Raw genomic sequence first — 18984 nt, 5'->3', positions numbered from 1 at the left:
TTATTTATTTTCTACTCGTTTAATTATCACGATGCTTGTATCTAATTGGCCAATGAGGACTTGGTGCAAAGTATTGTCCAAACACAGGACAGGAGGATTTAGCAGCACTGCTGGACGACAGACAGACGACGTCAGATGTCCATCCTCATCTTCCTTGATGGCTCTACACCCATGACTACTGTTGATGGCAATCCTGCTCAAGAGGGATGACAAAGCTACTGAGAAATGCACAAACTGGTTTCAAGTCTTGTCTTCGGGGATCCACTCAAAAGCAGTAGCAGTAGCAAAATACACATCCACCTCTGAACAATCTTCTTGACAAGTTCAGAAGGGATCAGGTCCTTCTCACTGCATGTATTCAACCTACATGCAGCCACCAAGGGCATCTGGTAAGACAGCAAAAGCTTAGCGCCATGGATGCAGAGGTGACAAACAGTTTTGCCCGTCCCTCCCTTCATTCACATAATCGTATCTCCACAGCTAAGACAGGCTGAGATCTGCGTGAAATCAGCTCACAGCGGAGACAACCGCAGGACAGAGCTGAGCAAGGCACAGGTGATGCCGATGGGTAGAGAAGCACTCTGAAGAGTCTGCAGCCATGATGCACCCACCTTTTTCCTCAGTAAAAATGAAAGACTGGGAGAAGTCCCATGATATTACTGGAAATCGTCTCCTGCTTAATCGGATGGGTTTTTATCAATTATTCAAGTTCAGTCCCCAGCTTCTAGAGCGCCTCTCACCTGACACTATGCTCTTACTAAACATCTGCAAATAACGCTAGCACCTCCTGTTGTGCATTTTCTCCATTATCTGGATGGGATGATGAAACCACTGTCCTTCAGCTTGAGAGAGTATTCAAGGGTATCTCCTCAGCAGCTATAGCACACTGCAAATGCATCCTCATGTTGACGGCCTCCGACCTATCTTCAAACATCTTCTGAAACTCCTAGGATGAGGTCAGTGGCTGAATACTGTTTCTGAGGCAGAGTGGAGCTGTGAAGTAGAAATATCTCACAGCCAAAGCATTTTTGTGTAGGAAACAGGAAACTATCAAAAGCAAATCACCAAAGCTCACTGTATCAATTTTCCCTTCATAACACAAACATACATTAGCATAAATATCTACAAGAAAAATTGTAGAGGCTTCCAGGTCAAAAAGCCACGCAACCTTCTCTCAGGGAAGAGGAAGCCAGCGTGACTGATGTCAGTCACATTAGACATTCACCATTCACAAAATGGGATCCTCTCCGCATTCACAAGTATCGCTGACTAATGAACAAAAACCATGATGAATATGAATTTCAAACTCCTAATAAAATTCACGTAATTCAATCAAATAAAAGGAGATGAGAAAACAGGGAAGAAGACAAGTGATTGAAAAAAAAAATCAATAAAGAAAACATTAATTCTGCTCCAAAATAGGGAAATCTCAGCACACCCAAGCAGCAAAGTGATGTAGAATTACATATTCGTGATGAGGCAAGTGTTTGCAGCAGAGGGGACTACCGTGACATTAATGAGTTTCAGCAAAGTGTTGAACCATGCATTGCAGGCATGACTGACCAGCACCAGAACAACGCAGCGTAAGAAAAACGCATCCAGAATAAGAAAATTCACAATTACTAACCAGCTAGAGAGGCTGTGAACTTTCAGCCCGTTCTCTTTTTAAGCAAGGGCAATGTTCTCTGTTTTTAGAAGGGGAGACCGAGCCTCGCCCTCTGATGATTTTTGCTATGCTAAGTATAAAATGAATGGAAGACCAAGGGCCTGGAGGGAAAGGGGGGAGGCAGGCAAGCTTTTCCATGAATAGGCGGCAAAATCTCCCATCACCTTGTCTTTGCCAATTCTGCACACTAACTACTGAAGTTAATTCAGTAACTTGAAAAAAGCCCTAGCCTGGATGAAACCTGAATTAATATGGACAGAATTACTAAAGCCTGTGTGACCACGTGCTTTGCTGCTTCTAAAGCTTTAAGAGACACTGGAAACTGGCCCCAAATCTGACCTCTTTCTTTTCGTTCTTCCCCTAAAAAGAGCTAGTTTCGAATACTGATATTAGATTTAAAAAGAAAACAACCTTCCCCTGCTTCTCATAAAACAGTACAGTCATATGCCACAGTTCCCCCACCTCCCAGCTAAACAGAAAAAAAGAAATCTGTGACCCAGCATCCCTGAACAGGCAAAATGCAAAAAAAAAAAAAAAAGAAAAAAACTCCGAAAGACAACAACAATTGCTAAGCTGGTAATTCTTGTGCCCTTCCTCACTTCTTACTGTCTCACAGAGAAGCCAAACAGTCAGTAAAAAATGTTCAGGGCACAATATATACCAAATATACACTGGTGCAATACTAACTCTCTACCAGGTCTTAAAGTGGAAAAGTAAATTTTGTGTTATGCCCCCTTCCCCCAGACAGCTATCAGACCCAAAAGCCTCCCAATCACGTCCCTCCCTTTCTGCAAAAATCTCCTTCCACACCCTCAGCCAGCAGATGGTTCCTCAGGAATTCAAACAAAGTCCTCCTCCCCTCGCAGCGAGCATCCATTTTCTCACTGCAGACTCAGCAGATCCTTGCTACTGCCACAAAAGACATGGTGGGTTCCATCAATGCAATTATCTCCTATCTTGTGGAAGCCACAGGCAGAAGCAATTGAGTTTTGGGGTTTGTTTTTTTTGTTTTGTTTTGGTTTGGTTTTGTGTTGTTTTTTGGGGGAGTTTTTTGGTGTTGCTTAGGGTTTTTTTACATTTTCTCACTTGGTGGAAGCAGCAGCTTGCATTCTTTGCCCTCCTCCATTTTTACTGCTCACACAATGGCTTTCCTTCTACAGACAGGTATAAATACCAGTTCTGCCAGTACTGAAAGACACAAGTTACAGGCTGGGAACCACGAGTTGCATCCTGGCACGAGACACGAGTTTGTCTGTCGAACGATTTCCCCTAGCACACAGCAAGCAGATCACCCTGAAGATGAAAGGTGCACTACGCTGCAAGAGCCATGATGACATCCCCTGATCTGCCGCACTTCCAGAGAGGTGATTTCAGTTCTCACGCCCCGTGGGCATTAGCTACACTTTCCACATCCAGAAACAAAGGGGACAGCAAAAAATTCTCCCTTTTCCTCCAGACCCAGTTAATCTAGGCTAATCCATTTCCATGAAGCAATACCATCAAATTTCTTGGGAGATTATTTAAATTTACCAAGAGCTTCCAAAATAGTCTGTCAGGACATTACAGGCATTTTCAAATATTTTGCAAGTGATTATGAAGCCAGAAAGAAGAGTTAATGAGAACCTGCACTGTGGTCACGCAGCCTAGGATACTTTGCTAAATAATCTGCTGTGTTTTAAAAGTGAGGTTTTCTGTGGATCAGGTGCTTTCTTCTATTCCTACTACCCAACTTCACCTCCTGCCATGACAGACAGAGAGGAGACACACAAAAAAATACACAGGAAAAATCTGGAAACAAAAGAAAGAATGGAAGAATTGCATCTACAAATTGGAAACGAGACAAGTGGAAGGAAGGGAGACAGAGAAGCCACAATAAAGGAAAGACCAGGAGGAGACTCAGCAAGCCCCCTCTCTAAGAACGCTAACTTCAAGACAGAGCAATTACCAGACAGCAAACAAAAAAGCACGCAAATATTTAACGCAGACAGAAAAAAAAAAGAAAGAGTAAGAAAGGATACTTAAGTTTTTCTTCATTATTAATGGGCACTTCAGGACATGGTTTAGCAGGCATGGTGGTGTTGGGTGGATGGCTGGACTTGACGATCTTAGAGGTCTTTTCCAACCTTAATGATTCTATGATTTACTATTGTGAAAATTAAGTTTCCAAGACTGTTAAAAAAAGAGGATGCGTCTCCCAAATAAGGCTGGGCCAATACAGCAACCAAAAAATCACCCGTAGTTTATTAACTAGCACACTTAGAAGTTTGCTTTTCATTATTCACAGCTCCTTTTATTCATTAATATTTTGGGCAAGTGAACTTTCCCTCATTACAAGAGTACCAAAACAAAAGATCAGTGGGACGGTAAAAAAGCTTGCATACTGTTTCCGAGTATCGAGTGGGAGCAACTCCGCATATACATGCTGGCTTTGCCAACTTCTCCCTTCCCTATAGAAATCTATTTAAAATGCTCTTTTTGTTCACAGGTTCCTATGTTCTTGCTACCAGTTTCAGAGCTGAAGTGGTAATCCTGCAATTCATGATATTTTCGGCGAAGCTACTGAAGGTGAAGGGTTCTGGAGCAGAGGCTCGCGCCGAGGGACCCTTTCTCCGGTGGCAAAACCGCAGCGGCGAGGCGGCAAAAAGCGCCGAGAGAGAGAGGAGACCCCAGCCCCCCCCCCCTCAGCGGGAAAGCGGGAAGTGCCAACGAGCAGCAGCTCTGACTCAGCGGGGCGGAGTCGAGTGTGACAGCGGCCAAACCCCCTCAGGGATAAGAGCAGCCCCCAGGGAGCGCGAGCGACCAGGAGCGCGGGCGAACAGAGCCGGCAAACAGAGGCGGCGCAGCAGCCCGGGAGCGGCGCAGCAGTTTGCGCAGCAGTTCGCGCGGGCAGGCGACAGGCAGGGTGCATCCGCCCCTTCTGGCAACTCAAGTAGTGGGCATCGCTCTTCCAGGAGATACTCTAGCCATGGTTAACACCCGTGGTAAAGCTGTGGCTCGAAGGAGTGTGGGGACCCAGACGGAGGCCCCACGCAAGAACGCGGGTGTCCAGGTCTCTGGCTGCAGGGAGTGCCTGAGCCTGGCGCTCGTACCGGAGGACAGCAGAGACAACGGCTGTGTTCGGTGCGAGCAGGTGAATGACCTGCTCAGCCTGGTGGCAGAACTGAAGGAGGAAGTGGAGAGGCTGAGGAGCATCCGGGAGTGTGAGAGGGAGATCGACTGGTGGAGCCGCACCCTGCCCTCCCTGAGGCCGAGGCAGCAGGAGGCGGCTCCACAGAAAGCAGAGAACCCCCTACCCTCTTGCCACTGAGCAGAAAGAGGGGGCCTAAGAGATGGGGGGGAATGGAAACAGGTCCCTGCTCGGGGGGGCAAGCGAATTTCCCCCCGACCTCCCTCACCTGCCCGGTTGCCCTTAAGCAACAGGTATGGGGCTCTGGAATGTGAGGGACTGGCCACAGAGGATGTGGGTGAAGGTGAGGCTCCATCCAGGGGGTTGCCTAGAACGAGTCAGACAGCCCTACGTATTACAACTGCCTCAACTAAGAAAAAAAGAAGGGTCATTGTCATAGGCGATTCCCTTCTGAGGGGAACAGAGGGCCCGATCTGCCGACCGGACCCATCCCACAGGGAAGTCTGCTGCCTCCCTGGGGCCCGGGTTAGGGATGTTGCGAAGAAACTCCCTGGTCTGGTGCGGCCTTCTGATTACTACCCCCTCTTGGTAATGCAGGTTGGCGGGGACAAGGTAGCAGAAAGAAGTCCCAAGGCCATCAAAAGGGACTTCAGGGCACTAGGGCGACTGGTTGAGGGATCAGGGGCGCAGGTGGTGTTTTCCTCCATCCCATCAGTGGCAGGGGACAGCACTGAAAGGGGCAGGAAAACTCACCTGGTTAACAGGTGGCTCAGGGACTGGTGCCATCGGTCAAATTTTGGCTTTTTTGATCATGGGGAGGTGTACACAGCACCGGGCCTGCTGGCAACAAGTGGAGCTCAGCTATCACAAAGGGGGAAAAGAATTCTTGGCCACGAGCTGGCGGGGCTCATTGAGAGGGCTTTAAACTAGGTTCGAAGGGGGAAGGGGATATTGCCCAGCTCACTAGGGATGAGCCTAGGCTTGGAGTGCCAAGGCCAGGGGTGAGATTGACAGCCCAGCTCAAGTGTGTTTACACCAATGCACGTAGTATGGCCAATAAACAGGAGGAGCTGGAAGCCATTATACAGCAGGACGGCTACGACTTGGTCGCCATCACAGAAACGTGGTGGGACAACTCGCATGACTGGCATGCTGTCATAGATGGCTACAGACTCTTTAGGAAAGACAGGTCAACAAGGAGAGGTGGGGGAGTTGCTCTATATGTGAGGGAGCAACTGGAATGCATTGAGCTTGGCCTGGGGGCAAATGAAGAAGGAGTTGAAAGCTTGTGGGTTAGAATTAAGGGACAGGCTCACACGGGTGACATTACGGTGGGTGTATACTACAGGCCACCTGACCAGGAGGAGGAGGTTGATGAAGCCTTCTACAGGCAGCTGCAAGCAGCCTCACAGTCACAGGCTCTGGTTCTCATGGGGGACTTCAACCACCCTGACATCAGCTGGGAAGACCATACAGCTAGGCAGGCGCAATCCAGGAGGTTCCTACAGAGCATCGATGATAACTTTCTGATGCAAGTGGTGGAGGAACCAACAAGGAAAGGCGCTCTGCTGGACCTTGTATTAACAAACAAGGAGGGACTGGTGGAGGACGTGAAGGTTGGAGGTAGACTCGGCTGCAGTGACCATGAAATGGTCGAGTTCAGGATCCTGCATGGAGGAAGCAGGGCGATAAGCAGGATCAAAACCCTGGACCTCAGGAGGGCTGACTTTGCCCTCTTCAAGGAGCTACTGGGAGGAATCCCGTGGGCCAGGGCTCTCGAAGGCAGGGGGGTCCATGAGTGCTGGTCGCTTTTTAAACAACACTTCTTCCATGCACAGGAGCAATGCATCCCCCTGAGAAAGAAATTTAGCAAAGGAGGCAGGAGACCTGCATGGTTAAACAAGGAGCTTCTAGCGGAGATCAGGCAGAAGAGAAAGGTGCATGGCATGTGGAAAGAGGGACAGGCCACTTGGGAAGAGTACAGAAACATAGTGAGAGCATGCAGGGATGCGACGAGGAAGGCCAAGGCTCACCTGGAATTGAAGCTGGCAAGGGATGTCAAAAACAACAAGAAGGGCTTCTTCAACTACATCAGCAGCAAAAGGAAGGCTAGGGACAACGTGGGGCCGCTGCTGAATGAGGCGGGTGTCCTGGTGACGGAGGATGCGGAGAAGGCAGAGCTACTGAATGCCTTCTTTGCTTCAGTCTTCAGTGCTAAGACTGGCCCTCAGGAATCCCAGGCCCCGGAGGTAAGAGAAGAAGCCTACAGAGAGGACGACTTTCCCTTGGTCGAGGAGGACTGTGTGAGGGATCGCTTAAGCGATCTGGATGTCCACAAATCCATGGGCCCCGACGGAATGCACCCACGAGTGCTGAGGGAGCTGGCGGATGTCATTGCTGAGCCACTCTCCATCATCTTTGAGAGGTCCTGGAGGACTGGAGAGGTGCCCGAGGACTGGAGAAAGGCCAATGTCACTCCAATCTTCAAAAAGGGCAAGAAGGAGGACCCAGGGAACTACAGGCCGGTCAGCCTCACCTCCATCCCGGGAAAGGTGATGGAGCAGCTTATCCTGGAGGCCATCATCAAGCAAGTGGAAGAAAAGAAGGTTATCAGGAGTAGTCAGCATGGATTCACCAAGGGGAAATCATGCCTGACCAATCTGATAGCTTTCTATGATGACATGACTGGCTGGGTAGACGAAGGGAGAGCTGTGGATGTTATCTACCTTGACTTCAGCAAGGCTTTCGACACAGTCTCCCATGATATCCTCCTGGGGAAGCTGAGGAAGTGTGGGCTGGATGAGTGGTCGGTGAAGTGGATAGAGAACTGGCTGAATGGCAGAACTCAGAGGGTTGTCATCAGGGGCGCTGAGTCTAGTTGGAGGCTGGTGACAAGTGGTGTCCCTCAGGGGTCAGTACTGGGCCCAGTCTTGTTTAACTTCTTCATCAACGACCTGGATGAAGAGTTAGAATGTACCCTCAGCAAGTTTGCTGATGACACCAAACTGGGAGGTGTGGTAGATACACCAGAAGGCTGTGCTGCCATTCAGCGTGACCTGGATAGGCTGGAAAGCTGGGCAGAGAGGAACCTGATGAGGTTCAACAAGGGCAAGTGCAGGGTCCTGCACCTGGGGAGGAACAACCTCATGCACCAGTACAGGCTTGGGGTGGACCTGCTGGAGAGCAGCTCTGCGGAGAGGGACCTGGGTGTCCTGGTGGACGACAGGTTAACTATGAGCCAGCAGTGTGCCCTGGCTGCCAAGAAGGCCAATGGGATCCTGGGGTGCATCAAGAAGAGTGTGGCCAGCAGGACAAGGGAGGTTCTCCTTCCCCTCTACACTACCCTGGTGAGGCCTCATCTGGAGTACTGTGTCCAGTTCTGGGCTCCCCAGTTCAAGAAGGATGAAGAGCTACTGGAGAGAGTCCAGCGGAGGGCTACAAGGATGGTGAGGGGACTGGAGCATCTCCACTACGAGGAGAGGTTGAGGGAACTGGGCTTGTTCAGCCTGAAGAAGAGAAGGCTGCGAGGGGACCTTATAAATGCCTACAAATATCTGAAGGGTGGGTGTCAGGAGGATGGGGCCAAGCTCTTTTCGGTGGTGCCCAGTGACAGGACAAGGGGTAATGGGCACAAACTGAGGCACAGGAAGTTCCGTCTGAACATGAGGAGGAACTTCTTCTCTCTGAGGGTGACGGAGCACTGGAACAGGCTGCCCAGGGAGGTTGTGGAGTCTCCTTCTCTGGAGATATTCAAGACCCGCCTGGACAAGGTCCTGTGCAGCCTGCTGTAGGTGACCCTGCTTCGGCGGGGGGGTTGGACTAGATGACCCACAGAGGTCCCTTCCAACCCCTACTATTCTGTGATTCTGTGATTCTGTGATTCTATGATATCACAGCCTTTCCACAGCAAAGTGCGTGCTATGACATAAGTTGCTGCTTTCAGGCTGGAAAAGACTATCAGGAGAACACGAGCCTTTAAGAAACAATAATCTAGCTTTCATGACAGTGTCGCTCATGTTGACTGAAGAATAAGGTAATGGCAAAGCAGCAAATGTATTGTTCACAACAAGAATTGATTCTCCAAAGTAAGGTCTTTGATCGTCCCCATGTGGGTTTGATGACACTGCAATGCTTTTTCAACATTACTGACATCCAGAGAGGTTTTTGGTTGGCAGTGGTGGTTGAAAGCTTCTTGGGAACCCCTCAGCATGGTAAAACTCCACAGTATGTTGGAAAGAGACTGTTTTCCTTGGAAGAACAGCAAACCACAGTTGAGGCAGAATGACTTCACGTATCACAGAAGCGTGCAAAAATTTCTTCCAGTTTTATCAATCTGGTAAGTTATTCACCGTATTCACTTTCAGTGGCATCGTCTTCTAACCATGTTCCTGGCTTTCAGTATTTAAGATAATCACACAAGGCCTCAGGGAAATAAGGATCACTCCTAAGCAACAGCTTGAAGTCACAGGCAAACACCACATTTCGGGAAACTACTCCTACGTAATCAATGTTATATTAAAAAAAGGAACTATCCCATATAGACAGGAACAGTAGAGAAGTTGTAACCAGGTAAGAAAGAGAGCTATACATCCACAAGATCACTCAGCCCTTTTGATGCACTCTAAGACCACCTTAGGCCAGCTTTAAGACCACCAGCAGTACAAGACGCTGTTCCTTTGGTGTGCCGTGCTGTTCAGAGAATTCACACCCGGCTCTGCTCTCAAAAACGTTTCTGAAATTTATTAGGTTATAAAAGACACTCAAGACACATGGCACGTAAACTCACAGGATGAAAAATAAGGGATGAGAAAAACTGTTTTAAGAGAGTTTGTTTTCAAGTAAACCGTAATGTGATGTGGTGCCAATTAATCCTGACTTGTCCTGTTACGGCATGGGACCCTCAGGACACTTGAGGTCTCGTCAGAAGGAATGGAGCTTGGTGAAGATGACACATTCAAACGCATTAAAAACACTGCCTGCATGACAAAACCACAAATTTCTGACGCAGAATGCACACATACACCAGCAGCCTGAGCAACCAGCTTGCAGCCACCTTTGTTCTGCCTCATGTTGCTTCAGGGGAGATTTAGATTGGATATTAGGAAAAATGTCTTCACTAAAAGAGCGGTCAGGCATTGGAATAGGCTGCCCAGGGCAGTGACGGAGTCACCATCCCTGGAGGTGTTCAAAAAACGTGTAGATGTGGCACTTCAGGACATGGATTAGCAGGCATGGTGGTGTTGGGTTGATGGTTGGACTTGATGGTCTTAGAGGTCTTTTCCAACCTGAATGTTTCCATGATTCTGAGCTAGTCAAGTGACATTTGACTGAAACCTTAAAAAAAAAAGGCACAGATGTATGAGACCAGGTAAAACACACCTGGACTGCTGCTTCTTCGATAAACGCAAGCTGTCCCAAACACACACAGCCAATCCCCTTCACACCTCCGTGAGCAAGGAGCTGTGCAGATGAGCACACCTTAGATCAGGGTAAGACCCCACTCCTTTTCCTGCACTGTGCATCCATACATTGGAAAAAAGCCACCATTAACATGAAAACAAACACTGTCGAATAGAAAAGAAACCAAGAAAAATGGCAAAAAAAGAGTCAATGAAAGCAGTGAGGTTTTGCCCACATTGGCAGTCACCAGATGCTGCATCATTCAACAGCAGCAAAGCACAGGCATTGCAACATCGCACCTCACCAGCAGGCACGTCCATCCGTTTCCCCATTCTTGCAGAAAAACACAGAAAATAGCTCAAGAAAACACCTTTGTGTAATTGTCACCAGTTATTCTTGGACAATGCTGTTCCCCAAAAATAATTTCATGATTCCTATCTGGGAATTAGAAAAAGCAACGAAAAGGCCCCGTTTGTGTGATGAATGGAAGTCACAGCGCAACCTTTCGAGGCCCGGAGAACTGTACAATCACATTAAATTTCCCCAGCTCAGGAAATGTCATCTTTACATCAGCTGGTACAAAAAAATTGTTTCCAACCTGAGGCAATTATGATAAGGGATTTGGAAGCTGTCACCATGTGGGACATGAGATAGAAAGGAACGCATCACCGCACAGGAAGTGTCTGCCGCTCACAGGGTCGGAGCTAATGTCCTCACAGCTGTGTACGCCTTGGACCAGCTGGGGAGAAGAAAGGGACTCAAGGAGTCACTAGAAGGATACAGTCCTTGGTCTAATCTGTGTTTAACACTCCTGCAGCAGAACTGGTGGTAAGAAAATCAGATCGGATCATTAGCCAGCAAGGGATGGGGTGGTGGGCTCTCTTGGAAGCCAGCAGAAAACACATAGTCTCGGAGGGAGGTAGGCAAAGGTGGCACTTCAGTCCTATCTGCTTGCTCCTAAGATACTACCAGCAGCTGAAACAGCCCCCAACGCGACTGAGGTGGGTCGCAGGTTACACAGAACTCCTGCAGGCCATCAGCACTCCCAAGCACGCCGGCACTGCTGTGTAGGCGAGCGGGAAGAGCTTTTGGAAAGCCTCACTCAGCAGCCATCGTGCTGAAGCTCTCCTCTGGCAAACGCCAGGCTTTCCGCACAGGGACACACAGGACACTGACAGCCCAAGGTGGAATCTTACCTCTACAGAAGAGTCTGTAGGTGGCCACAGAGGGGCTTTGTCTTTAAAATGCTTGGTATTTGCAAGCTTCTACTGGTATGCTAGGATATCACAGGCTGCATTAGTCTTTAAGCAGGGCTCTGAGTGGGTGCAGGAGGCTAAAAAGCTCCAGCTGGACACAGGGACCTCACCTCACTGCAGAAAACCATGACAGTTCTGCAAAACGTTTAAACACCTAATTGATTAATTAGTGACAAAGGCAGCTCCTTCTGGGGTTTCTGCTACCTCGGGGTTCAATTCTCCCTGAAAAGTCTGGCTCTTACACGCTGAGTATGTCCAGAAGGAAGAAGGATGGTCCCAAGATCTTTGGCTTCTCCTCATGTTCGATTTGCTGTCTGCCTCCTTCCTCTCAAGATGTATTTTCACTTGCAAGATGCTCCTTCGTTGAATATTGTATTTATTATTCATTACTCAGGCTCTGGTTCAGGCATAGCATTCATGTTAACGTGCAATGCCACTCAGGAAATACTTGGTATGCCAAAAAACCCAGTTCTTAGGGCAAATGTCAAATCGTTCACAGCATACAAAAAATATATCTTCAGATGACACTCGCTTCTAACAATTGCGCCACATTTACTCCATCTGCTTAAGAGTGCAAACTTTCACAGATTATCAGTTTCTAATAAGTTTCACAGGGGCAATGTATTCCAAAAACGCTTCTGTGGCTACCTAGCAGATGGACGCTTCGAAAATAAAAGCATTGTTATTTCATCCTAAATCTCATAAAGCTGATTTGCACCATTAATTTGGTCTCCGTTTTTTTTTTGGTATAAAGAAACATAAAAAAAGTATAGAAAGTAAAGTATAAAATATTTAAAAAAAAAAAAAGGTTTATTTCCTTCTATTACTGCAAGAATAGCACAGCAGTGTCTCCAAAGGCAAGACTGAGCTAAAGGCAGCCTTTTGCTGCATGTTTCAGTGATGTAACCAAATTCCCGGTTTTGCACTGCAATTTATAAGATAACTCTATTTGCTGTGGAATATTTACTACTTTCTGCAAGGGCAATGGTCTGAAAGATTTTTTTTTTTTTTTAATTTTACCTTGTTCCACACATTTGTTTTCGTTTCTCCAGCTATCCAATACCTTTCTTACACAGATCAATCTTTCTACACACACACATCCTCAAAACCCCCTCTGCAATGGAAGGGAAAAAGACTGAAGCTAGGACAACGATTTAATGAGATACAGGAGGCACGAAAAATATGACAGACACCATTGCTCACGTCGCATGGCTTTCACAGAGATATGTAAGAGCTAGCAAATAACTCAGAAGATTATGACTTTTCATGCAGAAACACATATCGAAGGGTCCTTACCCATTTAAAAGGCAGGTAAGTTTTTCAGTATCTACAAAACCAAGTGAATATTTACAAAGCCCAAGTTCAGACTTGGATTCCTCCATCTAAGTATCTAACCAACCGTAACTTAGTACTCTCTCTCCATCTACATTAATTTCAAAGGTGTTTATTGGCACCTCACACATTTTGCAAAATCGGCCACTTTAAGTATTGATTCAGAAGACATCATTTAAGCACAAAATCCCAACCCAAATCTTCTGCTTTTATGGCTTTACAGCACTCTTCCCTGGGCTCAGTTCGTGACCCTCAACCATTTACATGACAAGCTCCCTATGGCAGAACTTGGCGGTTCTTGAAAGAGTTGGGTTGCTGAAGCCCACTTTAGTCACATTAATGACACAAAGCCCCAGCAGAGCCTCCTCATGGAGCGGAAGGAGGTGAGATGAAGCAGCACACTTTCTGAAGAAGGACAAGGGTCCCACAAGCAGATGCTCAGCTGACTTTCAATGAGCTAGATCAGCCAGCTTCTCCTGTGCAATCCCTCTTCAATGGTTCACGTGGCTGAAGTTCTCCAAGCAGAACTTCTTGCACTTCATACAGACAGATGTCTTCATTGAACACAGTTTCATTACCCGAACCCTGAGCACTTCTGCACATCTATTTACCAACAAAAGGTCAGCAATTTGCAAGGTGGAAGCGATGGCAATGGTATTCACACTCTCACAAGAGCAGCCAGTGATTTCATGTGCAGACTCTAGGAGTGGCTTGGTGTACACACTGGTGACTGGAAAAGAGACAGCCCGCGGGATTATTAAACATGCTATTTATTTATTCTTTTCTTAAAGGATACTGTCCTCAACAACTGTCAATAAGCTGCGCAGCACACAAGCTATATTTTAAAAGGAAAAAACAATGTCAAGTAATTTGTGTACTCAGCGGGTGGGTAGCTTTCTTTGGGGTGAAGTTATTATATACTGAATGTGTTTCCTTTATTATCAATGTGCATTTTCCCTTTTTTTTCTGTAGGTGCAAGGCTATTAAAAGAGTACTTTTCTTAATGAAACAGATTAACATTCTATTAAGGTACTTGAGAACCGATGCATTTTGTAGGCTACAGTCAAGACTACTGCATTTGTTTAAAAAAAAAAAAACCCAAACCAAAACACAACAAAAAAAGCACTGTGGTGAATAAGCTAGGTTCCCCCCTCCCAAAAAATAACAAACCCCAAAACAGAAGAGGAATATATTCCAAACTTTTCTTGAGAAAATAAAAGAGAAAAGGAGAGGAGAAAAAAACATTTTAGTTGATAAAAACGATACTTTTTTAATCTTCATTAAAGCTGTTTTGGTCTGAGTTTTCCTCATTAATTCTCTTCTATTATAAAAGTGGTCAAAATTTAAATTTCTAACAGCTCTACCTTATTTTGAAGCTATATCTTAAATTGAAGGGGTGTGAATCTAGGTTGTTCCTACTTGAAACACTACCTAGCAAAATGATACGTTTCATCTGGAGAAAAACTTCAGAAGCTTCTTGGAATTTGTGCTGCACAGACTTCATCCTCTATTGGTTACAAAGGCATCTAAAAAGGGCATCCATGAGCCAGAAGTAAATTCTACCTCTTTCTACAATGTAAACTTAAAACTTCTTCTTTAACACTTCCTTAGAGAGTCTGTTTTTTGGTTAAAATATATATAAAGGAGTCATCTGAGCAGCTATATAAAGACCAAAAAAAGAAACAGCCTCTCAAGTTACTCCTCTAATGGTGGGCGGGGGGAGCCTCTTGGGTGCTTGCTTACTTTTTTAATTACTCAAGCTGTAAAGCAGGTGTAGTTAATTACTTAAAATCCAAAGAACCTTTAAAAAACAATTATCTATAACCACTTTATTAGCCTAAATATAAAAAGATTTTATAGACGTAGTATCTTAGAGACGTATTTCTGGCAAAAGCATTAGAGATTTTTTTTTGCTTCCCACCAATGTTAAAAGAAATTCTCAGCCATTAATTACTCAATATAAACTATTTTTAGAATAATACCATTTGCACATGTTCAAAAACTGTCACTGGTTCAGGACTGAATCTTCACCATCTGGGGACTTGGCCAGCACCGTGGTGGGTTTTTGGGGGAGTTTTTTTGTTGGGTTTATTTGGTGAGTTTTAAGGGGTTTTGTTGTCACTGGGGGTTTTTTGGGGGTGTTTTTTTAATTATTTCTAAGAGCAGGAAGGGAAATTTTAGACGCTTTGTAATACTGCAACAGTCTGTTAGGGACAGAGAAGCTGATGGCCAGCTCTGAAGCACGTGTTAAATGCACCAGCACGGCTCCAGTGATATACCTGAGGACTTCATACACTTCTGTCCACAGCCAAGGCTGGGAAGAACGCCTGTCTCAACAGCAAAACTCTGAAGCCCACAGCCTGGTTGCAATAGAGGACCTAGACCGAAACAGGGCCAGGTCTGTGTGGTACTGAGGAAGGTAACCCCTGCACGCAAAAGCAACAAATCGCATTATAGTATTCAACAACTCTTAAATCTGCTAAGGGAAGTTTGAAACGGTCGACTACTGTTCATAAAAAAATGCTTCCAAAATATAAAGCAGTTCCAAAAAGAGGGTTTAACTTTTAATCTCTCCCCTGAAATGATACTCCCCACAGAAGTAGGATGAATATCGGCAGTTCAGCATGGAAATTTCTTCCACAAATAGCAGGAAGAGGGGAAAAAAGCACGCTGTGAGCTCATTAACAACACCTCTCAAGACACATAAAAATGTGTTGCAATTTAAGATACTGATGCAGAAATCTCCAGGTAGGCAACCCAAAAATTATACAAAAAGGCACAAATAAATGCAAACAAACCACAACCTCAAATTCTATCTGATAAATTCTCAGAAGGAGGAAAAGAAGTCTATACAGATTCTTCAAGTATTTAATAGTTCAAGAGAAATTTACTTCTTTCTGGAAGCCTAACGTTAAATCCATACAGCTAGAAGCACCAATACATGTTGTTATATGTATTGTTTATTTTTCAACAAAGAGTATGGTTTTCAAAAAGACAACCCACAGAAAGTTATTAAGACTTGTCTTACGCTTACAGATTGGAGCATATGGAGTATAAATGTTATTAATGGGGGAGATTTGGCAGGACACAGACACACAGCTTGATCTGCGAGGTCCATTTCGGTGATTTTTCACTCAGCTCTAAATCACTTTTAAATTTCAGAGTTATGCAATATAAAAGTCTATATTCAAAAGTATGAGTGAGCAAATCTAAAGATCTAGAACTCTCTCTTTATCAATACAACAAAAAAAAAAAACAGGGAACAAGTTTATTAATTATACCTGCTCACTAATAGAAACAGAAGTGGTGCTAATTTGGTGGGTTGCGTTTTCCTAAGACATAAACTCCAATTACTGCCTATGAAAGCTTTTTCCAATACATATATACTTGCGCAGGGCAAAGTCCACTATCATAGCAGATTCCATTACAACTGCAACATTTGCTAGCCATATTTCAAGGAGGAGCCCAAAATTTGAGGGGTGATCTAGAACCCGCCCTTCACACAACAAGAGAAGGAAATACAAATGCTAGCATTTGGTTAAAAAAAGAGAGGCATAAAAATTAGTCTATTCCACATTAGGATTCAGTTCCTAAAATATCTCCATTGTTGTCTTGGTTTTTGTTTGCTTTCCACAATCCCCCACAAAGGCATTCTTTCAAGACTGTTCTGTAAAGAGCCCTTACTTGTTAAAGATGCCTGGAATTCTGGTGAGGGGATCCCTCGGCTCTGCTCAGAGCTGGGTTTTACACCGGAACAGACGGGTGATTTTTCAAGGCAGCTGCCACATCCCCAACGCTTCAGGGCTCCTGGATGCTCAGGAGCTCTCACCATGGACCACAGGACCCGCAGGCGGGCTGGGGCGATGCACAGCGACTGCACGCCTGCGCCCTTTTCTCTGGCCGCACCGACGCTGCTCCAGAGCCGTCCCACGGCAACGCAGCGGCTCTTTCTTTTACCTGCGTCCATCGGCAGGCTGGTGGCAAAGCTGCTGAACGCAGCCATGAACAGAGGTCTTCACGCCACTTATGGGCTTTCCGACTTTGAACTATTTTTGGTATTACTCTAATGCAAGTTCCAAAATATTCCTTATCACTTTGATGCATATCAATGCTGCATCAACAAACATTTTTAAGCTTTCAGAGGTTTCCGTGATATCATCCTTACCTATGTAGTTTATCCTCCAGCATCTTCATGTACTTTTCAGCATTTTCTTTTACACTGGTCACTGCAAAATAAAAGTCAAAGTTTGGTAATGGTATAACTGTACAGTTTGAGTTCTTTTTTTTTTTTTTTAAACCATCTCATCTCTTACCCACCAATTTCACATATATCAATTAGAAATGAGAATTTCATTAATCTTTTCCCCATTCAAATTACAGTATGGGTGTCTTCTCCCTTTTTCCTTGAAAATCTGTTGTATCTGTTATGTTAATATCTCTAGTAATTAATGCATTAACCTCTTGGTCATGCCAGAAAAATGGTGAGACTAACAAAGGCACAATGTGCAGAAGTTTCCTCTTGATTAAAAAAAAAAGGCAAAAAAAACCCCACAAAAAAAAGGAAAGAAAACCCAGACAGCTCGGTCCTCCCCTTTACCTCCAGGAGAAGCAGGCAAGCCTAACTAATTCGTCAGTCCCAAGAGTCCTTTAAAATGTTATGAGTCTGGTATCAAATTTCTGACAGAGCCGAAACACTATAGAATGGAAAGAGTTCTCAAGACCTGAATTCTCAAGAACTCAAGATTGTTATGAGATTTGGGTTTGGTGTTTCAGGTTTTTTGTTTGTTTTTAAACTTGGGACCTAGACATTGCCTGCATACGAGTCTCTACAGCTTCTTCCCCCAGAGGAAACTCCAAGAAACTGCTTACTCACCATAACAGACAAAAATAAAGCCCTTCTTCTGCATGATCCTTGGTACTTCATCACGAATATGAATGGGGGAAATGGTAAATCCCCTCCAGGAAAACGGAGGCTTTTAGAGGATAACCATTTCTACATAGTGATAAGTTTTTTTCCCCCCCTCCCTAACAGCTGCTTGCCAACTCCTAGTCTAGTAGGACTGTAAATCAGTCAGTTTTAAACTCTTCACTTGTTGTACATCAATTAAATACATATTTGATATGAAGATGCATTCCACAGAGCATCATTGTTTTTATAGGCAAAGCTTGCTACATCGATCGGGTACCCTGGGAATTTACCCATCCGTCTGCCCCTGTCTTCCCTACAATACAGTGCATCCAAACACAGCTTATGTGTATCAAGTGCTTCACATATTTCTCAAAAAAATAAATAAAAGGGGAAATTATTTTCCATAATTCACAAAATACAACATCATACATCAAAGCCCAATCTGAAAACTCACCGTTAACCACATCGGCTGTGCTAAAGTTGCATTCACGGACATACACACCCCCACACAGGAGTTCGCTAACAGTAGCTCCCGTTAGTTCCCCCTCCCTAACAGCTGCTTGCAAACTCCAACTGTAGGAGGACTGTAAATCAGTCACTTTTAAACTCAGGTCATCCCATCAGCAGCCAGCATCAGGGTCAAGGTCACATCGACTGTCTGCAGAAGGTGGCGTTCACCTGCTCACACGGCAGTCACACATCACTGATGCGGTCTGCATCCCAACAGCAAATACAGGACACATTTTGCAAAGTTGATTTACTTTTTGGTAGGGTTTTTTTTGTTTATTTTTACAAAAGAGTTTACTGGATTAGCAAAAAAACCAAAAAACAACTCAACCCACAAAACACAAACAACCCGCCCACCAAAAAAAAAAAACCCCACCCCAAATCCAAAATAAAAAAACCCAATACCACAGAATCACAGAACGTTTGGGGTTGGAAGGGACCTCTGTGGGTCACCCAGTCCAATCCCCCTGCCGAAGCAGGGTCACCTACAGCAGGCTGCACAGGACCGCGTCCAGGTAGGATTTGAACATCTCCAGAGAGGGAGAATCCACAACTTCCCTGGGCAGCCTGGGCCAGGGCTCCGTCACCCTCAGAGGGAAGAAGTTCTTCCTCCTGTTCAGATGGAACTTCCTCTGCTTCAGTTTGTGCCCGTTGCCCCTTGTCCTGTCGCTGGGCACCACTGAAAAGAGTCTGGCCCCATCCTCCTGACACCCACCCTGCAGATATTTATAGGCATTTATTAGGTCCCCTCTCAGCCTTCTCTTCTCCAGGCTGAACAAGCCCAGCT

At 45.4% G+C, this 18984-nt stretch overlaps 1 protein-coding gene across 2 annotated transcripts in view; it reads right to left on the bottom strand.

The window, feature by feature from the left end:
- Positions 1-18984, bottom strand: part of DISC1 (DISC1 scaffold protein) — a 229127-nt gene that overhangs the window by 37615 nt on the left and 172528 nt on the right. For both annotated transcript variants that reach the window (XM_075412179.1, XM_075412177.1), the window contains exon 10: positions 16947-17007. In XM_075412179.1, coding sequence (XP_075268294.1) covers positions 16947-17007 — 61 coding nt within the window. The remainder of the gene's footprint in view (positions 1-16946; positions 17008-18984) is intronic.

Source organism: Opisthocomus hoazin, chromosome 2 (assembly GCF_030867145.1).
Source record: "Opisthocomus hoazin isolate bOpiHoa1 chromosome 2, bOpiHoa1.hap1, whole genome shotgun sequence".
NCBI classification, from domain to species: Eukaryota; Metazoa; Chordata; class Aves; order Opisthocomiformes; family Opisthocomidae; genus Opisthocomus; species Opisthocomus hoazin.
Note: the sequence above shows the minus strand (reverse complement) of the source record. Positions and strands in the feature narration are given on the sequence as shown.